This window comes from Solanum stenotomum, unplaced genomic scaffold, assembly GCF_019186545.1.
Source record: "Solanum stenotomum isolate F172 unplaced genomic scaffold, ASM1918654v1 scaffold9649, whole genome shotgun sequence".
Classification (NCBI taxonomy): Eukaryota; Viridiplantae; Streptophyta; class Magnoliopsida; order Solanales; family Solanaceae; genus Solanum; species Solanum stenotomum.
In genome coordinates, this window is record NW_026037757.1 from 484,623 (window position 1) to 508,546 (window position 23,924).

Below are 23,924 nucleotides of genomic sequence, written 5' to 3' on the forward strand. Positions count from 1 at the left end.
TGCCCAACCTTCATATTGAACCTTTGGGGCTGCCTTTTGTTTTTATTCAACCTGGTCCCTCTGATAGTGTTGTTTCAGAAGCGGAGCTTTTAGGCAAACCATTTCGGTATCCTTGTTAGCAATAGCAACTATCATAACTTCCAATGCAGGCCTGAGTTTCTCATGACATAAAGATTAAAGGAAATCAAACTTACTCAAGGCCTCTGAGATGAATAGATCAATAATTGAGGAACCAATTTTTTTTTTTGGACACCCTCCTATACAGAATACTTTGAGTTCTCAAAATATCAACCTTTTCCGTTTTGAACATCATATGTTCCACTTCTTCATTTTTCTTGGTGGACCTGGTCCCACTTCACACTTAAAAACATCTTCATCAGAAAATTCTCTAGTAAGAACAAAGGGTTTAACCATTTGAAGTAAAAAGAGGCTTTTTACAAATTTCAGATTTTGGAAAGGGATTCGGAAAGAAATATGGAGTATAAAGAAAGTGAAAGGATGTATTATATGAAAGAAAGTGTCATTTTGGTATTCAAAAGATGAGACAATGGTGAGATACCTGAATGACAGACTTGTGACAATTGCAACGGTTCTGATGCATAATTCAAACTGCAATGTTAAGAGTGCTAACCTTCGAGAACAGACCAGGTCCCTCTCTTAGTTTGAATGTGATTGCCTAGATCTGTCTTGACCTCTCTTTTCCTTCAGCCCTTTTCCATGTGTGTATAGCTACAAAAGGTATGAGACTGCATTTGCTAAAACATACATAACTGAAAAACAAGGATACCTGCTCCCTTTGCATAGTCATGAGGGAGTTGATTGCTTTAGGCAAGATCCATTCAAGAAGGTTTCAGCATTCCCAATCATCAGTTTGATTATCTCAGCCAGGTCTTCTAAGAGCTTCAAGATGTTGCTTGATCCACAAACGTTGAACCCATCAAGCTGCACTTGCTACATCATTCTCTACCTCAGTTGATGAAAGAGCAACTGAATCTTGCCTTTTAGTTCCCCATGAGCGAGAGATCAACCTATAGCATAAGCACTCCTGAGGTACTCTTTCCATCAACTTGATACCCAACATAATCAGCATCACCATGTACTTCAAATCAAATGTCTCCTGATGGATAGAATAGGACCGGGTCCCCTGTCTTCTGCAAATGTCTCAAGATTCTCTCAGCAGCCTTCAAATGTGATTCCTTTGTACAAGAATGGAATATTTGAACCAGGTTCATCAACATCCAACTTCAAGATAGTGCCCATAGGAGTATGAATTATCTAGGCATCCATAGCTTGAAACTTTTTCAGCAGCTACTCTGAACTGGTACCAGGTCCCTGTCTTTGATCAGACATCAATTGCCTTGAACGCTGTGCTATCTTCTTCTCTGTAGCTATGTTCCTATAAGAGTATACAACTGGTCCTTGCTTAGGGCTTCAGTGAAGAAGTCTGCCACTTGATTTTCCATTTTGCAAAACTTCATTATGACATTTCCCCTCTTTAACATTGTCTTGACTTCAAGCATGTTAAGCCATTTGAGCAGCTCATTGATGTACTTTTCTTGACAAAGAAAGGTACCTTTAGAGGTTTGCTGAATTTGTAGCTCTAAGAAGAAATCTCCCATCATGCTCATTTAGAACTCACTTTTTTTAAGCCATTGTTAATGAGGAACTTGGACAACCTTAGCTTGTTGGGAGCCGAGTGTCAGACTTTGCTTCTTTCAAACTGAGCTTGATCAGATTCTTCATTCTCACCTTTAGAATTCACATTATCAGTTTGAACTGCATCATCCTTGTTCAGCACTGCCTATATGACTGGGTCCCTCATCAGGTTCATCATCTGCATCAGCTTCCTTGAGATTGCTGGATTTATGAAGAGGATTTTCTTCAGCAAGCTCACTGTTTAGACCGTCTCTCTGAATCTGAAGTAGCACTTCCGTCTCAGAATCTCCTTTCTTTTGCAACTTCTCAATTCTTTCAAACTCATCAAAAATCACATGACCACCTTTTTATACACCCGATAAGTCTTTTTGGATGAAGAGTATACCACAACTATTATTTCATCAATATTGAGATCAACCTTCTCAATATTATCATTTTGGTCACAAAACATGTAGTATTTACCACTTCAGCCGAGAGTTCTTTGGAAGATTAAAGGTCTGCATATTCCACTTGAAGGGTGGTCTGATCTGCTTCTTTTAACACAAGCATCACAAGCTTTGTCATCTGTAAATTTTATTTTGAGCAGACCGAGGACCAGGTCCCTTGACACAAGTTTGTTCAGCAGAAAAGCCCTCACATGGCTGAGTCTTCTGAGTCATTGATCAGCATTCTCACCTTGACCCTGTTACTACGAGCAGTGTTTAGGTCAGCAATATACATGTTCTCGCATCTCTTTTCTGTAAAGATCATCACCCGAGAGAGCAAGTTTGTGACCACACATTCTTTCTGATAAGGACTTAACTTTATTTCATTCATCACTCATCTATGAAACACTTGAAAGATTGTACTTCAACCATTGACATAGTACACATCCTCAATAGTGTGTTCCATAGATTTCCCAAACATGTCTGCCCCCAAAAAAAATATACCTTTTCTTGCCATCGCCAAATGAGACACCTGAACCTTGAAGTGCTCTGAGAGAGAGGAAGTTTTGTAATTTTCACAGTCATGTGCTTTGAGTATCCACTTATTCATAAACCACACCGACTGATGCTAACTCCTCTCACTTGCATATCAAATCACTTGTTAGCCTTGGGAACCCATTTGAGACGGAGTTTCCAGTAAGCAGATAACAGAGTGATAAGAAAATCTTTTGTCCAATAAGGCAAACTGGCTTTCTTCAACTTGGGACCATAAGTAGGACCAGGTCCCTTCTTCAGTCTATTCCTCTGTTTGGAATAGTTCGACGAATTTCCTTCATATTTTTTCAAAACAGGACAATCTCTCTTAAGATGGCCATCTCGACCACAATGCACACACAACAGATCATCAACATCAGAAACAGATTTTCTGTGAGGATTGTATGGGGGATCTATCTTTTCACAGCCCAACCCTCTTCTACTGTTGTTGCCTTGACCAATCAGATTTGTAAGAGTCTTAGAGGAATTGGTCCATTTGAGGGATTTTTCCAGTTCCTCTTTTACACGGACCAGGTCCCTCTCCAGCAGAAGATTTCTCTCCAGAGTCAATTTCATCTTCATTTCAGCAGTGTGCATCTTATTTTCAAGCTCCAGCTGCATGCTGTTGGCCTCGTTCTTTCCTTTAAAAACTGTTGTAGTCGCCCCTTTTATCTTTTCCTTCAGTTCTAGAGTTTCTGCTTCTAGAACAACCATTTGACTTTCAATATTAGATATTTGGGCAACTGAAGCAATTTTTCCATCTTGAGAGAGGTCTAGGCTATTGTTCACGAGATCTTTCTCAGTTGTCAACTCACTTATCAAATCAATTAATACAACATCTAGCTTTCCCAATTTACTAGTAGAAAAGGTATTCAAGTTTTGCTTGAAATCTGATAGAGTTACTTCTTCATCAGCATCTTTCTCATCTGACTTTTCCATGAAAGCATCATCTGAGTGTTCAGAATCATCTGAATCACTTGAGGAATTTTCCCATGCTGCTAGATCTTTTTTCACCGCCTGGAAAAAAGCTTCTCTTCTGCTTATTTTGGGACGGACCTGGTCCCCCTTTTTGTCTTTACCTTCTTCAGTCTTGACAAATTCCATGTGGTCAGCTTTGTGCATAGGACAGTTTCCAATGAAGTGACCTGGTAGATCTCACTTGCCACACACTTTACTTGAGCTGGTAGCCTTGTCATGATTTTCTTTCTTCTGATCGGCCTCATCAATCAGATCTGTCCTCTTGTCTTTGCCCTTGAGAAAGAGACCCTCCCCTTTTCTGTGCATCTCATGAACTTGAAGATGCTCAAATAGTGTATACAACGTCATTACATCAGGTTCTCTTGTCTCATTTCCACTCACAAAATCATTTGTCCAACATCTAGGAATAATTTCCAATATCTTAGATACTTGCTTGACAACAGGGACTGGTTCTTCAAGGAACATGAGCTCATCTGTAATGGTGGAGAATCTGGTGTGCATTTCATGAATGGATTCACCTTCTTTCATGGTGAAACCTTCAAACTGAGTAGTAAAGAGATCTAGCTTAGATTTCCTTATTTCCTCAGTGCCCTCATAAGTTGTTCTCAACAGATCCCAGATTTCCTTGGCTGATTCACAAGATGAGATCAGATCGTATTCATTTACACTAAGGCGACACATCAGTAGCTTCCTTGCTTTGTGATTTTTCCGGACTAATGGTCTGTCAAAGTCATTATATTGTTGTTGAGTTTTGGGAATGACTCTTGTGACCTCTCCATCTTTAACCTCCATAGTTGGCACATAAGGACCTTTACATATGTCGTCTCATACTTCTATGTCCTCATCCATAAGATAGTCTCTCATCCGAATCTTCCAATATCTATAGAACTGACCATCAAGAATAGGAGGTCTTGTGGAGGACTGACTTTTTTGCTGATTTAGTGGTGACATCATTCCTCGCAGGAACTTCTCTCTTGGTGTTAACCAGATAGAGAGCCCAAGCTCTGATACCACTTGTTGGAATGTATACGTCCACCTATCAGTCAAGGACTAGGTCATTTGACTCAGCAAGAACAGTAACTAAAAATAAGGATCCACTTGTTTCGATGGGACCAGGTCCTCAACACAGTTACAATATCAAACAATAAAATTAGTGCTGAAAGTAAAGATTGAACAAGAGAGTTTACGTGGAAACCTCCTTGCTCAAGGGAGTAAAACCACGACCTGGCCTGCCAGGACTTTTCAAACTTCTTTCACTAGTCTTATTAAGCAAAAGCAAGTTTACAAACTGAGATTAGCCTGCTAATCCCAACTCTAAGCAATACCTCTTATCACTTAGACGAGTCAGAGTAGATACCACACTGCCAACTAAGCTATCACCCCTAGATAACTTAGACTTTGCTAAGCGGATATAACACCGCTCACTAAACCACCACCCTACGGACGATTTAGATTTTGACTAAGCAACAACAATGTTGCCCACTAAATCACCTAACTCTAGATGACTTAGACTTTTATAAATCGAAACAAGATCTGAATCCTTTATAGATTAGGATCAGATTTACAATGTAAGCACATGAGACACAAAGCTCTAAGTACAACAAAGACTCTTCTTCACTCTATCAGATCCCTTTGTTGAGTTGAGCAATGTTCTTCCTTGAAGATGGCATTATTTTCAAGCTTATGAATTTTGAGAGAAAATCCAAATTTAGTTTGCCAAATCTTGAGTTTGTGTTTGTTGGAAAGAGATAATATATTGAAAGTGAACACAAACTCCTTGAGCCAATCTCATTGGCTGAAGGCCTGTTGTTAGAAAAGTTGTGCACCTGCCGTAGCAGCTTTTCTGACGTATCAACTTTTCTGACAGTTGTCTTTTCACCTTTCCATATCGCAGTCTTGCAGGGACCAGGTCCCTTGCAAACTTCTTTATGAGTTCTTGAAAGGTTTGTTGGCTGACTTCCTTCTTTGGATGAATGAATTAATTATGGTATTTGTCATGTATAAAATATCAACCATAAAGAATTATTACCCATTGGATAAACACCCTCCTCCGTTCTGATTGGTGTAGTACGTTGACGCCTTACCAACCTCTGACACGACAACTTTACAGTTGTACCCTATTATTCATCTGATAGAGATGATAGAGAGAACTCTGTTAGGGACCAGGTCCCTACCTTTGTGAGACACTAAAACAGACAATCTCGTCCGCTCTTCCTATTGGTGTAGGACACTGAACTTTTTACATACCACCTGACGTGACAGCTTTACAACTGTACCTCATTTGAATCTTGACGAGAGCACTCTGTCGGGGACCAGGTCCCTGCATTTGTGAGGATAATCAAAACACCTAGAATATAACATTACTCATTTGTGATTTGACACCCCTAAACTCTTTAAGTTATATGTTAATTTTCCAGGAAAAAAAACATTTAGAAGGTGAGGGCTCCACTTATTTCAAATCTATGTAGAGACGATGATTTGTGTAAATTTCAGTTTTTCTCTCTACGTATGTAAATCTCATGGTTTGATTTTTTTTGTAAGCTAGAAAAAGTCCTCTGTTTTTTTCCTATAAAGGTGCAAATGCTTCAATACATCGGATCCGGTGTTTAATTCGTTATAGAATATGATTTCATTAGGGTTGCTTTTAGATTCAGTTCGAGACTTGAGTATCTATATCACGAAATTGGTTCAAATTTTCTAGCAATACTCAGCATATTGTTCTTTTTCTTATCAATGCCATGAAATTACACTTTCTTGTGATTTCAACTGGAACTATGAAAATCGTATCAAACTATACATAAATGAAGATATTTCTCACTGACTTGTAAAAATAGTTTTTAAAGTCCTTACAAGATGGCTGATGTGATAGATATTCAAACACTTGTTATCGACAACAGAACTGCACTATCCAAGGTTGGTAAGAACAAACCACTTGCAATTTCAGTTTTATTCATTGTGTTGCTCGTTGATGAATATTCAAACACTTGTTTCTTTAGGCTGGGTTTGTTGGGGATGATGCTCCAAAGACTGTTTCAATGGACTATGTTGATGCCTGTTGTTTTAGTAAAATTAGAAAGAAACTTCTTTGTTTGAGTGTGCAAGAATAAAACATGAAAAAACAAAAAAGAAATATCTTACCCAAATCAGGTGACTTTTTTCACATTTTCTTATTATTATTTTCTTTCCCACAATTGTTCATCACTATTAACTCATGAAAATCGTAAGAAAAAAAATGAGTGTGAATTGATGAATTAGTAGCTACAATTTGTTCATAGACTCTTTCTTATGTGGTACCTCGAATTTCGTTGAATTTTTAACTTAATCAACTTTTCCAAATAACCCTTGAGATTATTTAAGAAGAAAAAGAATAGAAAACTTAAAAAAAATAATAGTTTAAAAGTGAGAGGAAACCCTCTATTTATAGCTAACAAATAGTAGTATGAATAGGTGCTAAATGTGCCTTATCAGAAAAGTTACAACCTTTCGAAAAAGTCACAACCTATTGGAAAAGTCACAACTCATCGGAAAAGGCACAACCCTTTGGAAAAGTCGTAACTCTTTGGAAAAATCACAACCCTTCGAAAAAGTCACAACTCATCCAAAAAATCACAACCCGTCAAAAAAGTTACAGCCCTTTGAAAAAATCATAACCCGTTAATTTGAAAAGGTATTTACTTTTAATATTATTAAATTAATAAATAAAATAAATTGAATATTTTTAATTGGGGTATTATAGTAATTTAACAATCAACTTTGAGAGTATGCTTTTAAGGTAGTATAGATAGATATAGATATAGATGATATGATATGATGATATTTTAATTTTCCAGAAAAGAGAAAAAAAACATTTAGAAGTTAAGGGCACCACTTATTTCAAACTCTAGTTATGTAGCGACGATGATTTGTATAATTTTCGGTTTTTTCTCTCTGTACGTAAATCTGATGGATTCATTCTTATGTAAGATAGAAAAAGTCCTCTATTTTTTTTCCTAGAAAGATGCATATGCTTCAATACATCAGATCCGGTGTTTAATTTGTTATAGAATATGATTTCATTATGATTGATTTTAGATTCAGTTCGAGACTTGAGTATTTATATCTCGAAATTGGTTCAAATTCTACTAATACTCAGGAAATTGCTCTTTCTTGTGATTTCAACTAGAAATATGAAAAACATATCAAACTAATAAAGGAAGATATTTCTCATGGACTAGTACAAATAGTTTTTAAAGTCGTTACAAGATGGCTGATGGGATAGATATTCAAACAGTTGTTATCGACAACGGAACTGCACAATCCAAGGTTAGTAAGAACAAACCTCTTGCAATTTCAGTTTTATTCATTGTGTTGCTCATTGATGGATATTCAAACACTTGTTTCATTAGGCTGGATTTGCTGGGGATGATGCTCCAAAGACTGTTTTCGAAAGTATAGTTGGTGTTCCTCGTTATACTGGCCTCATGCTTGCTATGAAACAAAAAGATGCATATTTTGGTGATGAAGCTCTACATAAAAGAGGTATTTTGATTGTGAAATATCCCATTGAACATGGCATGGTAAAATACTGGGATCATATGGAGAAAATATGGCATCACATATTTTACAATGAACTCCGTGTTGCTCCCGAGGAGCATCCCGTTCTTTTGACGGAAATACCACTTAACCCCAAAGTAAACTAGTAGAAAATGACCAAAATCATGTTTGAGAAATTCAATGTTCCATCCATGTATGTCGCAATCCAGGCTGTTCTCTCTTTGTTTGGTAATGGTCGCCTAACTGGTAACCAGAAGAGAAAAAATACTGGTTCTCTACTGTTTAATATTAGCCAGTCACTAATTTCATTTGTTATTTTTCAACCAGGTACTGTGCTTAATTCTGGTGATGGTTCGACCCACACGGTCCCCATCTATGAGGGACATGCACTTCCCCATGCTATCTCATGCTTAGGTATTGGTGGTCGTGATCTTACAAATTATTTATGGGAGCTTATCAAAGAAGTTTTTGTATGTAAAGCAGCGATAGAAGAAGATATTACTAGGCGTATGAAGGAGACAATTACTTATGTTACACTGGATCTTGAATAGAAGATTGAGAAGGCAAAAGACAGATCTTCAGTTGACAAGGGCTTTGAGCTTCCTGATGGACAACTCTTTTATATTGGTGCTGAGAGTTTCCAATGTCCTGAAGTCCTATTTCAGCCATCATTGGTCGGAAAGGGACCGACAGGAGTCTATGAAAAAGTCTACAATTCAATCATGAAAAGTGATGTTGATATTAGAAAGGATTTATTTGCAAACATTGTGCTTAGTGGTGGCTCAACTATGTTTCCTGGCTTAGCAGAATGTATGAACAAGGAAATCACTGCTCTTGCTCCAAGGGGAATGAAGATCGAGGTGATTGCACCACCTGAGAGGAAGTACAACACCTGGATAAGATGATCAATTCTAGCTTCCGTCAATACTTTCAAAAGAGTTAGTTTCTCCTTACTTTATTTGACTAATCAATCAATCAATCTTTCAAGTCTTAGTCTCGAATGATTGGTTCTAACTATGAATGTCTTCTTGTTAACTTATTTTAAGCTCAAGGGATTCAACACTAATATCTACATCTTATGCAGATGTTGATAATGAAGGGCGAGTATGATGAATATGGCCCCTCAATTGTCCACAAGAGGGGTTTCTAAGCTTTTGTGAGAACTTAAAATCCTCTTCAATTAGTTCAGGAACCAGCAGCATAAAGATTGAGCAGTCTGTTTTCATTTTTCCTTGCTTGGCTTGGCTTCTTTTGTTTGTAAATTTGCTGGTATACATGAAACTAATAATAATATTACTTAGATTCTTAAGAAACAATTACGAACTTGGTATTGGAGTACAACCAGTCGAGAACTAGCTTGAGTAGGATCTTGTAGAGGTAAGGTTTTTTGTCCTAAACAAGATAGAGGTCAATGTCAAAACCCCGTCACCACAGAGGTGAATGCCTGAGTGAATGAATGTGTTGTGAACCAAGCTGACTCTGTAAGGGCTTGTGGGCTAAAAGTGGTGAATGCGACTGATTCAATTTTAACTATTAGGCCAAGTAAAATATTAGAGAGTTTTATTTGAGATTCAGACTCAATTACCATTTGTTAGAAAGGACTAGAAGTTAGAAAGAATGGTTATTCAAATTGTTATGGTGCATCTCTATTTCCTCGTCCCTTTTCTTTGATCAGTTCTGCTTCTCATCCCTTTCTTCTATCTTTGTTCTTCAATTCCCCTTTTATTTCTTAAATTCCTTTGTAATTCCAATTAATATGGCTATACTAATAGTATAACCTAGTTAGCTGGAATTAATACTCATCAAGCAGTATGTCGACATTTGGTGATACTAGACGAAACTGCAGCATGTCAAGGTAAAAACTCCATACTCCATCATCGAGTGATCTGGTAGGCTTAGCTGTCACCTCTACAAGGGAAGGTTAACGAGCCAACAAAATCTTCATGAAAAAAATTCAGCAAAGTTCCATGACTTTAGGAAATAAATAAATAAATTCTAACAAGTTAAACCCTCTCTAAAATTCATAATTCTGAATGGTAGTGTCGCCCACCAAAATGCTCAAAGCTCAAGATAGGCTTTGAGGAACTTCAAATCCACGTAATGACTTTCAAGAATGAACAAGTAATTAAGCATCGGGGGATGAAATATTGAGGAATTGTATATCATTACAACCTGTAAGTTTCATGGTAGAGAGCAATGGAGCCACGAGAGCGTTATTCTCCAATATTTGATAAAAAATAATATGCCTTAGGTCGATGGTCACAACTCACAAGATTCAAGGCAATTTGAAGGTACAATTTGTTATCTTAAAATATCTCAATTGTGATGATGAAGAGTTGAATAGTGATAAGTTCTTATGTTCCTTGATGTTTGATGATCTCCTCACAAGTGCAGGGACCTAGTCCTCTGCAGAGTATGAATACTCATCCAGTGGTCAAAGTGATGTCCAACTGTCTGCGTCAGAAAGTTGGTGAGTTGCAGAGTACTCTACCAATCAGAAGCAATGAGGTTACCTGTACATTTGGCAATATTTCTTCATGATATATATCAAACAACAAACAACACTTTGAGGTATTCATTCAAAAGAGAGAGATATTTCAAGCTTCAAAACAGCAGGGACCTAATCGATTGCTTCAAGTGCTTCTTGTACCAGTTGTTACTTTGTTTGCTTGTAATAGTGCTTATATTGTAGGATTCGTTTCGTTGTGATAAGAAACGTTTCAATTTGTGTGAATCATTGTGAGTTCTGAGTTAGAGTTAACTTAGTTCTTACTCCAAAAACCTATTAATCAGGATAGGATTAGTATAGTGGGTAGTGTGGTATCTACTCTAGCCCGTCTAAGTAATAAGTGGTGTTACTTAGAGTTGGGATTAGCAGGCTAATCTCGGTTTGTAACAGGGTTTTACTTTTGCTTAGAGAAGATTAGTGAAAAGCAGTTCTAAAAGTCCTGGTAGGCCAGGTCGTGGTTTTACTCCCTTGAGCAAGGAGGTTTCCACGTAAACTCTCTTGTCGATCTTTACTGTTCAACACTTATTTCTTTAACTGTCTTAGTTTCAACTGTGCTGAGGACCTGGTCCCATTAATACAAGTGACGCATACATTCTAACAAGTGGTATCAAAGCCTGACTTTTCAGTTTAGGTAACACCAAGAAAAGAAAAGATCCTGAAGGAATGGCTGCTCCACCCAATATGGAGGAAGCACAATCTTCTACCAGGCCACCACATTTTAATGGACAGTACTATGGCTGGTGGAAAAATCGAATGCACGACTACATTAACGCTGAGGATTCTGAGCTATGAGACATCATCTTGATGGACCATATATCCCTACAAAGGAGACGAAGGATGGGGAGATTACCACCACTGTTGTCAAAACCAGAAAGGAGTACAACGAGGCAGACAAGAAAAAGATAGAAAAAAACTACAAAGCAAAGAAGATTCTAGTATGTGGAATTGGAGCAGGTGAGTACAATATGATTTCCGCTTGTGAAACTGCCAATGAGATATGGGATTGTCTTCAAACAGCCCATGAAGGAACTCAGCGAGTAAAGGAGTCTAAGATTGATATGCTCACCACTCAGTATGAAAATTTCATTATGAAGGAAGGGGAAACAATCTTTGAGATAAACTCAAGATTCACCTCTATCACCAACAAGTTGAGAGGCTCGGGTGAGCCTATTCCTGTTCATAAGCAAATTCGGAAGATCCTCAAGGTACTCCCGAAACCTTGGCAAAGCAAGGTGGATGCCATAACAGAGGCCAAAGATCTAATGACGCTTCCTATGGATGAAATGAGTGGGAATCTTCAGACCTATGAGATGAACATGAAACAGGGGACGACTGTGAAGGAAGGAAAGAAAGAAAAGTTCATTGCTTTAAAAATATCTCAGAGTGAGGTGACTGAAGAAGAGGATGAGATGGCATATATCACTAAAAGATTTCAGAAGATCTTAAAGAAGCATGAAGGCTTCCAAAAAAAACCTCTTCCAGCAGAACTGCCACTGCAAATGATCTATGTCATAAGTATGGCAAGCCTGGTCACTTCATGAGGAACTTCCCCAGTCAAAAGCAGGAAACTCATGACACCAGACCTCGAAAAAGGGACCTGGTCCCAGACATGCTCAAAGGAAGGCACATGCAGATCAGCTCGTGAGAAAAGCCTTTGTTGTATGGGGAAATGACTCAAGTGAATCAGAATAAGATGTAGAGAGTCATGAGGATGTTTCAATGATGGCCATTAAAGATGATGAAAGCATCTTCAACTCCATTTTCTCCTTAATGGCAAATTCTGATGATGAAGAAGATTCAGACGAGGTAACTCTTTTTTATCTTAAAGATGATCTAGATAATCTGCCTATTGAAAACTTGAGAAAGCTTGCTGCTCTGCTTATTGACTGTGTTGATGAACGAACCACTGAAAACTTAATGTTGAATAAAAAATTAAGTTTGTGTGAAGATAAGAATTCTGCTCTCATGTCTCAAGTTTCTGAAATCAGTGAAAGGATAGAAACTCTAGAAACTAGTAAGATGACATCTGAGAAGAACCCTGGAAACTCAGTAGGTGGGAAGAGAAAGCTTAGCATTTTTTAGGAAGAACTACAAGAAAAGTTAAAAAATTCTGAGTCTAAGCTAGTTGCTTCTCTTGAAACAAGTTCTCAACTGAGAGAGGATCTGAGTAAGGTCAAGGAGGAATTAAGTCACACTCTAAAATGGACTGACTCCTCTAAGATACTTTCTAATTTATCCAATCAAGGCTTCAATGGAAAGAAAGGGTTGGGACGCAGACCATAGAACCTCCCTACAATCCCCATAGCAAATATGTGTCTGTATCTGACAACCTTTTGTGCACTCACTGTGGTCGAAATGGTCACTTGAAAGAAAATTGTGAGAGTTTGAGAAAAACTAAAGAAAGACATGTGAGATTTGTTAGATCTGAAAATGATGTAAAAAAGGGACACAAGGGACCCGGTCCCCTGTATCGTAAGAACATCCTGCCTCCCTGGACATCAAGATTTCTTATCAAACCTCTTAATAATTACTGGGAACTCCATCTGAAGTGGGTTCCTAAATCTAACAACTGATTTCTATGTAGAAGAGAGGAAGAAGTCAGTGACGGTACATGGACAGTGGATGCTCAAGGCATATGACTGGAGACACTTCAAACTTCCTCTCTTTAAAAGCACACCAAGGTGGTGGTGTGTCGTTTGGTGGTGGAAAGAACGGCTCTATCCTTGGTATTGGCAAAATAGAGAGATCAACTGATAATTCAATAAATAATGTACACTATGTGGAGGGTTTAAAGTACAATCTTTTGAGCATTTCACAAAACTGTGATAAGGGCAATGAAGTCAAGTTCATGCCTGAAAGTTGTGTGGTTACAAACTGTGCAACTAAGAAAATTGTGATGTCTGCAAAAAGAGTCAAGAATATGTATGTTGTTGATCTTGATTCTATTGAAGGAGTTAGCCTGTCATGTCTGAGTGCTCAAACTACTGATGCAAATCTTTGGCACAAACGACTGGGTCATGTAAGTACCTCTTTACTAAACAAGCTTGGTGCAGGGGACCTGGTCCGCGGACTACCAAAGTTGAAGTTCTCCAATGACAAAGTCTGTGACGCCTGTGCAAAAGGCAAACAAACAAGATCTTCTTTTAAGGCAAAAAAGGGTGTGAGCACTTTCAGACCTTTGGAACTTCTCCACATGGATCTGTGTGGACCTGTCAGAATTCAAAGCAGAGAAGGTGAAAAATATATTCTTGTGATAGTTGATGATTTCTCCAGGTACACCTGGAGTTTGTTTCTGCGGAAAAAGGATGAGACTGCTGGAATTCTGATCACTTTTGCCAAAGCCATCCAATTGAAGATAAATTGCAAGATAGCCAGTATCAGATCTGATCATGGTACGGAGTTTGAATATTCTATACTTGAATGGTTTTGTGCAGAAAATGGAATCAATCACAACTTNTCACTATGTCTACTCTACTAGAATGTGAGTGCATTAAGGGACAGGCTAAGGGCAGATCCAGGTGGCAGATGTTTTGGAATAGCAGGCTACTCTCAGGAGGGAGGTGACTGATCTCACAAAGATTTTGAGCGACAAGGAGGTAGAAATCACCAGGCTGAAGTCTGAACTGCAGAAGGCAGCTTCCCAGGGACTTGGTACCTGTGAAGGTCATGAGCTAATGCTAAAAGAGTTAAGGGATGACAACTCAATGCTGCTAAAGACAAATGCCTCTCTCAATGAGGAAATTAAGTCCCTAAACAAGCAACTAATCCAAGCCCATGAGAGTGCAAACGAGCGTATGATGTTGTTGATGCGTACTTTTACTCTCTCCCCTCCTCCGTCCTAAATGTGTCTTGTTTCTTTTTTCGTCTGTCTTTTCTTTTAAAGGTCCGCCTTGTTATCACATACTCTTGTGGCTTTTTGTTAGTATGACATATTATAGTGGTCAGCAAATATGATATGTAGTTCTCTTTTGTCTTGTGCCCTGTTCCTGTGTGGTTTAATATTCTCTTATGCTTACATACACATGTTGTGTGGCCCAAGGCCCTGAATTCTTTATTGCCTTGCATTTAACTTGAATATGTTTACTGTTTCACCTTTTCAATGATGTCAAAAGGGGGAAATTTTTGTTGTAAAGTTTGGCTGTGGAATAGGGGCATTGAACTAAGGGGGAACATACAAAGGGGGAATTTGTTATATATTTGAATGAATGTTTGTTCACTCACGTAAGGAGTTATGCAGGTCGTTTGTCATCATCAAAAAGGGGGAAATTGATAAGTTCTTATGTTCCTTGATGTTTTGATGATCTCCTCACAAGTGCACGGACCTGGTCCTCTGCAAAGTATGAATATTCATCCAGTGGTCAAAGTGTTGTCCAGCTATCTGCGTCAGAAAGTTGGTGAGTTGCAGAGTACTCTACCAATCAAAAGCAATGAGGTTACTTGTACGTTTGGCAGTATTTCTTCATGATATATATCAAACAACAAACAACACTTTGAGGTATTCATTCAAAAGAGAGAGATATTTCAAGCTTCAAAACAGCAGGGACCTGATCGATTGCTTCAAGTGCTTCCTGTACCAGCTGTTACTTTGTTTGCTTGTAATAGTGCTTATATTGTAGGACTCGTTTCGTTGTGATAAGAAACGTTTCAATTTGTGTGAATCATTGTGAGTTCTGAGTTAGAGTTAACTTAGTTCTTACTCCAAAAACCTATATTAATCAGGATAGGATTAGTATAGAGGGTAGTGTGGTATCTACTCTAGTTCGTCTAAGTAATAAGAGGTGTTACTTAGAGTTGGGATTAGTAGGCTAATCTCGGTTTGTAACTGGCTTTTACTTTTGCTTAGAGAAGATTAGTGAAAAGCAGTTCTAAAAGTCCTGGTAGGCCAGGTTGTGGTTTTACTCCCCTGAGCAAGGAGGTTTCCACGTAAACTCTCTTGTCGATCTTTACTGTTCAGCACTTGTTTCTTTAACTGTCTTAGTTTCAACTGTGCTGAGGACCTGGTCCCATTGATACAAGTGGACGCATACATTCCAACAAGTGGTATCAGAGCCTGACTTTTCAGCTTGGTTAACACCAAGAAAATAAAGGATCCTGAAGGAATGGCTGCTCCACCCAATATGGAGGAAGGACAATCTTCTACCAAGCCACCACATTTTAATGGACAATACTATGGCTGGTGGAAAAATCAAATGCACAACTACATCAATGCTGAGGACTCTGAGCTATGGGACATCATCCTTGATGGACCATATATCCCTACAAAGGAGATGAAGGATGGGGAGATTACCACCACTGTTGTCAAAATCAGAAAGGAGTACAACGAGGCAAATAGGAAAAAGATAGAAAAGAACTACAAAGCAAAGAAGATTCTAGTATGTGGAATTGGAGCAGGTGAGTACAACATGATTTCCGCTTATGAAACTGCCAATGAGATATGGGATTGTCTTCAAACAGCCCATGAAGGAACCCAGCGAGTAAAGGAGTCTAAGATTAATATGCTCACCACTCAATATGAAAATTTCATTATGAAGGAAGGGGAAACCATCTTTGAGATGAACTCAAGATTCACCTCCATCACCAACGAACTGAGAGGTTTGGGTGAGTCTATTCCTATTCATAAGCAAATTCGAAAGATCCTCAAGGTACTCCCGAAACCTTGGCAAAGAAAGATGGATGCCATAACAGAGGCCAAAGATCTAATGACGTTTCCTATGGATGAACTGATTGGGAATCTTCAGACCTATGAGATGAACATGAAACAGGGGAAGACTGTGAAGGAAGGAAAGAAAGAAAAGTCCACTGCTTTAAAAATATCTCAGAGTGAGGTGACTGAAGAAGAGGATGAGATGGCTTATATCACTAAAAGATTTCAGAAGATCTTAAAGAAGCATGGAGGCTTCCAAAAGGAAACCTCTTCCAGCAGAACTGCCACTGCAAATGATCTATGTCATAAGTATGGCAAGCCTGGTCACTTCATGAGGAACTTCCCCAGTCAAAAGTAGGAAACTCATGACACCAGACCTTGAAAAAGGGACCTGGTCCCAGACCATGCTCAAAGGAAGGCACATGCGGATCAGCTGGTGAGAAAAGCCTTTGTTGTATGGGGAAATGACTCAAGTGAATCAGAAGAAGATGTAGAGAGTCATAAGGATGTTTCAGTGATGGCCATTAAAGATGATAAAAGCATCTTCAACTCCATTTTCTCCTTAATGGCAAATTCTGATGATGAAGAAGATTCAGATTTGGTAACTCTTTTTTATCTTAAAGATGATCTAGATAATCTACCTATTGAAAACTTGAGAAAGCTTGCTACTCTGCTTATTGACTGTGTTGATGAACGAACCACTGAAAACTTAATGTTGAACGAACCACTGAACCACTGAAAACTTGAGAAAGCTTATTGACTGTGATAACACTAGTGCCATGAACATGGCCAAAAATCCTGTTCAGCATAAGAGGACAAAACATATAGATATGAGGCATCACTTTTTGAGGGACAATGTTGAAAAGCAGAATGTGGTGATGAAGTTTTGCAAAACTGAAGACCAGTTGGCTGATATCTTTACAAAACCATTAAGTAAAGAATTCTTCATCAAAAACAGGATGAGGCTAGGAATGCACAAAATCACCTGACCCCTCGACAAATTTGCACAAAGAAATCCTTCTTATTAATTATGTTAAGGAGGGCAGGAATCTATATTTGTTTTACTGCTTGTTATAAAAAAATTCACTTCCGGTATCTTAATGCAGGTATACACTCATGGTGTGTTTAGCTGAATGGAAGGTTAATCACACAGACAGAGTTACAAACTGAAAGGAGGACCTGGTCCTCATGAGGTGAGTATTAAGTATACTACACTGTCTAAATGNAAAAGCAGTTCTAAAAGTCCTAGCAGGCCAGGTCGTGGTTTTACTCCCTTGAGCAAGGAGGTTTCCACGTAAACTCTCTTGTCGATCTTTACTGCTCAGCACTTGTTTCTTTAACTGTCTTAGTTTCAACTGTACTGAGGACCTGGTCCCACTGATAAAAGTGGACGCATACATTCCAACAAATAGGAAATAAGACAAATGTTTTGGATGGCGAGTTCCTAAACACCTCCGGTAGAGCAATGAATGATCAATATCTGAATTACTCAAATCAACACTCAAAATATCGAGAACAAACTTGATAATAGGGCCATTGTGTCGCAAGAGGATTTTGTAGACAATGTGGTGATGTTGTCTTTTCTCTATCTAGTTAGAAAAAGTTACATTATTGATCTTGAAATGATAGTTTCAAACTTTTGATCCCATTTGCCCAATGGACAAACTTTAAGGTAAAATAACTTATGCTTATTGGTGGCTCAACTTTGGTCCCTGGCGTAGCAGAACGTATGAGCAAGGAAATCACTGCTCCTGCTCCAAGCAGCACAAAGATGAGGTGGTTGCACCACCTGAGAGAAAGTGCAGCACCTGGATAGGAGGATCAATCCGTAGCTTCCCTCAATACTTTCAACAAAATTAGTTTCTTTTTTGCTTTATTTGACCGATCAACTATGTCTTATTCCCAAATAAGTCGATTATTTCTCGTAGGTCAAGGGATTCATCACTAACTTCTACTTTCTGTGCAGATGTGTCTAACAAAGGGTCAGTACTATAAATCTGGTGTGTCAATTGTCCACAAAAAGTGCTTCTAAGAGTGGTTAGATAACTTATATCCTCTCTTTTCAAATGAATGATATTTTTAGTTTCTATCTGCTCTGTCATATGCTAATCTAGCTTGTCTCACATTTATTCTTTATTCCAAGTTGAAAGCCACGAAGATGGACTATCTCTGCGACTTATGTTTGTTCAATTGCTTTACGTGTTAATTAGGCACAGTTGGTGGTTATATCTTCTTCTGAAAAACAAGAGCATTCTGAGTTAATTATGTGGAATGCGAATTTCCTCGTGTTTACATCAAAATTATATGTTCTAAGTTCTGGCAACAGAAGGATAGATCTACATTTTTTATGTTTTGTATTCTATGGTTTCAGGTTGTATTTTTTCAAGTTTTGGAAGTATTAAGAAACACCTATGTTATTCAATTTGAAAGCAAAGATTCATGTTCTTCATATCTTTCGCATTTATCTGCATACCAATTGTTGGAAATTCTATTGGCTAAATGAAAATGTTTTGAACCTATTGTGGCAATCAAAATTACTGTACAAATAGCTAACAAAAAACAGTTTTTTTTCCCTTGCTCGAAAGGGTACTATTTGATAGCTCCGTTGACAAATATTTTGGTATAAACATATAATATATATCCTACTAACAAAAATTATTCCTTAGAGACATAAATTTTCAAGATAAACATATAAGAAAGTAAATGATACTTTATGGAGCAATAAATAAATAATATTGTAGTCAAGTCTTTTCATTAACTCTTATCGGAATTCTTGAGGACAAACTAGCTAAATCTTTTTGTCTACTCTGCACAAGTACCCCTAGATAGGGGTGTACAAACCGAACCATAAAGTCAAACTGAACCGATGAACCAAGTCAAACCGAGAAAAAAAACCGACTTATGGTTTGGTTTGATTGGTTTGGCGTTGAAAAAAAACCGACCATTCTTGGTTTGGTTTGGTATTAATAAAAAAAAAGTCAAATCGAATCCAACCCAAACCGACATAATACATATAAAATTTTAACTTTTAATACATAAAAATATTTATATAATCTATTTTATAAATATTTTAAATTTAGTTTTATTAATTTTCAATATGTACAAATTAGATATATATATTCAGATTTGGGCTTATAACTTGTAATTGGTGAAATGATCCATCAATTGGTGAAATCATCCAAGCCCAATATAAACCTAAAAGTTAAAACCCTAGAAACTAGTCATATTCTCATTTCTCACTTTCCACTTTCCATAGAGCTGCTCAATCTTCATGTGCTCATTCTTCTCATTCATTTACTCGTCTATAGATAGTCGGGTATGTTTTTCTTTTTCTTTTTCTTTTTCTTGCAAATGTAAATTTATCAATGAAGTTCGTCACTTACTTTTTCTTGCAAATGAGTAACTTTATTTTGAATCGTTGTTGGCTGCTGCTACAAGTCTTAATTTTTTGTGTTTCGCTTCCTTAGATGGAGAATACGGCTGGAACTGATGTAGAAATGATTATCGACAGTCCTCCGGTTGTATCAATACCTCAAAAGAAAGGTAAAAGCACTCCTCATCTCTGCACTCCTCCTAAAAAGCAAAAAAGAACAACCCCAATAGATTCCATTCCTACAGATGGTAATACTGGGAGAGAAACGTCACAAATTTGGGATCACTTTGCTAAATTTATTGCTAAAGGAGGTAAACGAAGAGCAAAATGTAACTATTGTGTAAAACACTTTGCTGATGAGACAAAAACAAATGGAACCTCTGTATTGTGGTCACATTTAAATGACAAATGTCTCAAATCTCCCTTTAGATTTGTTGATAGAAGGCAAACAACTTTGAAAGCTGTACCAATCAAAGTAGGGGGACAAGAAAATGGAACAAGTTCTATAGAAAAGGTTGTGTACAATGTGGAGGATATCATGAGGGCCATCACTGAATTTTTCATTATTGATGAACAACCATTTAAAGTTGTTGAAGGGGAAGGTTTTAAAAAATTGATGGCCAAAGCTTTGCCTAATTTTGAATTACCTTCACGGGTAACTGTGGCTAGACATTGTTTGAAGATCTATCAAGAAGAGAAAGAGAAGCTTAAAAAACTTGTCAAGAATCAACACATATGTATTACTAGTGATACATGGACATCACTTCAAAATTTGACTTATATGGTCGTGACTGCTCATTGGATTGATGATGAATGGAACTTACAGAAAATGATTCTTAATTTTTTCCAAACTCCGGATCACAAGGGTGAGACTATAGCTAAAGGTATTGAAGCATGTTTGTTGGATTGGGAAATTGAAAACTTGTTTACAGTGACTCTGGATAATGCATCTGTCAATGATGCTGCCATTAAGCATTTGAAGGCACGTATTGATGATTGGAAAGGGGTCATATTGAGAAATGAGTTTTTACATGTTAGATGTAATGCTCATATTTTAAACATAATTGTAAAAGAAGGTTTAGATGAACAAATTGAGCCAATTTCTCGCATAAGGAATGAAGTGAAATATGTCAAGTCTTCTGCTTTTAGGTTTGCCTCTTTCAAGTCATATGTTGAGAAGACTAAGCTAGACACTCATGGTCTCTTAAGTCTTGATGTTAAAACTAGGTGGAATTCCACATATACGATGTTAGAAACTGCTGTAAATTTTGAAAAGGCCTTTGCAAGAATGTACGTGGATGATCATAACTATCGAAAGTATTGTCTTCAAAGTGAATTGAAAGGACATCCAACTACAAATGATTGGCAGCTTGTGAAAGGTTTTATAAAGTTTCTTAAAATCTTCTATCAGTCTACTTTAAAATTTTCAGGGAGCTTATATGTTACTTCTTATATATTCTTCCATGAATTTTTTAATGTTCGAAGTTCTATATTGAAGTACTCTTGTAGTGAAGATCTTATTATGATAGACATGGCTGGAAGGACGAAGGTTAAGTTTGATAAATATTGGGAGAATATTGAGAAATCTGAGAATTTGAACATGTTGTTCATTGCTATTGTGTTGGATCCTAGGTATAAGATGCGATATGTCAATTTTATTCTTAGCAAAGCATATGGCTTCTTATTGGGAAAATTAAAGGCAGATAATGTGGAAGGTGTCTTGAAACGTTTGTATAATCACTATAATTATTCTTCGATTGAAACTTTTACAAATAACATTGGAGATGACACTAACATGATGGGTGAAGTTGATGATATATTGCATTCTCAATGGGAGAAACATTTAGAAGATGAAGAAAACATTGAAAAATAATTTGAGAAGCCAAAAGATTTTAATATCTTGACTTGGTGGAAAGCTTCATCAAACAGATATCCAACTATTTCAAAAATGGCAAGGGATGTTCTTTCTATTCCTGTGTCCACTGTTGCATCTGAATCAGCCTTCAGTACAGGTGGTCGTATTCTTGATTCATATCGGAGTTCTTTATCACCAAAGACAGTAGAAGCTCTTATTTGCACTCAACAATGGATACGGTCACTTTTTAAAGAATGGAAGGTTCAAGATTATTTGGAGGAAGTTCAAAAAATTGAAGAAGTTGAAAAAGGTAATTTACTAATTTAATTCTTAATTCTCCATCTTTGATATTAATTTTCTACTTTGAAAACAACTTTATGCTAGTTTCTATCTAACAAAGTTGAGTTGACAAATGATTCAATATCTAATTACTCATTTATGTGCTAATAATTATTTTCCTTACAGAATGTCCAGGTGCTCCTTTGAGTATCGATTAGTTTAATGAAGTAGCTTTTTGCAAATCTTTTGATATATAGGTATTTCCTTTCCCTTTATTGAAATAGCATTTTACAGTTCTTTATTATCTAACAAAGTTAATTTTACAAGTCTAGTTACTCGTTCACGTGCTGATAATTTTCTTTCTTTCAGAATGTATGTCTAGGTGACCTTTTGAGTATATATTAGTTTGGATGAAGAAAATATGCAGCTGGATCATGGTAGTTGAAGATTATTGGAGTAGTTTTGCAGTTCTTTTGTTGGGTTTTTAAGAGAATATTTTACAAACATAAAGTAAAGTGCTGTGTTTTTAATTTTCAATGTTAAATAGACTTATTTTTTATAAGATATTTGCTCCTGCTGATCATGTGAGGATCTTGATAATCAAAATTTGTAGAAATCAGATTGAAATGAAATGGTTATTGAGCAGTTGTCAGGTGGCATTTCTCTTCGTATCTTCTTCTATCTCCATGTGTTGTCTTCTGATGTTATAAAATCCTCATTCTCTGGTTGTTTGCTTTAGTTTGCTGTTAGGTTGATAATGTCTTAGCGTGATGGGTATTGTAACACATATTTGTCCAACAAATATGTAAGCAATTCTTGTAGAATAAAGGCAATTCTTGTAGATATGTGTAAGCAAATATGTAATCAAAGAGTTTAAGTAATTATGTAATTATGTAATCAAAGAGTTGATTACATATTTGAGTTGACCTATTTGGTGAGGAAACTGAAGAGGAAAAGAAGGCTGCTGAAGAACGTGCTGCAGCATTGAAGGCTTCCGGGAAGAAGAAAGAATCTAGCAAGTCCTCAGTTCTCATGGATGTCAAGCCATGGGATGATGAGACTGATATGAAAAAGCTTGAAGAAGCAGTTCGTAGTGTTCATATGGAAGGATTGATTTTTGGAGCATCTAAATTTGTTCCTGTTGGATATGGTATAAAGAAGCTGCAAATTATGCTTACCATTATGGATGATTTGGTCTCCATGGATGATCTCATCGAGAATTATCTAACGGTTGAACCTATCAATGAGTATGTGCAGAGCTGTGATATTGTTGCTTTCAACAAAATATGATTTCTGCTATTCTGAAGTTTTGATGGGAAGGGTTGGTGATCATTAGACTTTTCTTTTGTCGAAAGAGTGTACCTTATAAATCATCTGTTTTTCTTCCTTGTTTGGAAGAATATTTACTTATAAAAGTATTGAATTTGAATAATAAAAAAAAAAGATTACATATTTATTTACACATGTAAGCAAATATGTAATCAAAGAGTTTAAGTAATTTGTTTGACAGATGTGTGTTACAGATGAAATGATTTTGTTTGACAGATATTTGCTTTAGACTGCGTTAAATTGGCCAGAAAGCAAATAGTTGTACAAATGTGGAATAAAGGCAATTCTTGTACTAAAAACACCTCCAGCTTGTACAAAATGAAGATGGATAGATGAATATTGTCTTCTCCTATTGTAAAACCTAAACACTCTTTAAAAAGATCGAAAAAACTGATAAAACCGAAAGAACCGAAAAAAACCAAAACCGAAAAAACCGATTAATATTGGTTTGATTTGGTTTAAAACTTAATAAACCGACATAATTGGTTTGGTTTTTTTTTATATCAAACCAAACCAACCCGACCTATGTAAACCCCTAGTGATCGGCACAACATGTCACTCGCTAGAAGCTGGAGTTGTGAACAACACGACCTGGTAATGCTCGCTTCTTATGTCAGCTCTATGTCTCCAGTGGCATCGTTGTAAAATAGATGACGAGAGTTAGACAAAAAGTTTATTAGTCAGATTACATATTATGGAAGAAGGAAAAAGTTTTATTTTGCTTATTTTATTTTTAAAAATTTGAAAAGTTTTACGAAAGGATCTTTTAGAAGAATTTGGTTTCCTGTTAATGCTAAATGAACCTCTGC

General features: G+C 37.0%; 1 protein-coding gene and 1 pseudogene across 1 annotated transcript in view; both read left to right on the forward strand.

Moving 5' to 3' along the window:
- LOC125853141 (elongation factor 1-delta-like) overlaps positions 1-23,217 on the forward strand; it is a 33,906-nt gene extending 10,689 nt beyond the window's left edge. The window contains exon 3 of the mRNA XM_049532815.1: positions 23,024-23,217. Coding sequence (XP_049388772.1) covers positions 23,024-23,076 — 53 coding nt within the window. The 3' untranslated portion in view covers positions 23,077-23,217. The remainder of the gene's footprint in view (positions 1-23,023) is intronic.
- Positions 7,836-9,276, forward strand: LOC125853107 (actin-104-like; annotated as a pseudogene).
- Positions 23,218-23,924: the final 707 nt, after the last annotated feature.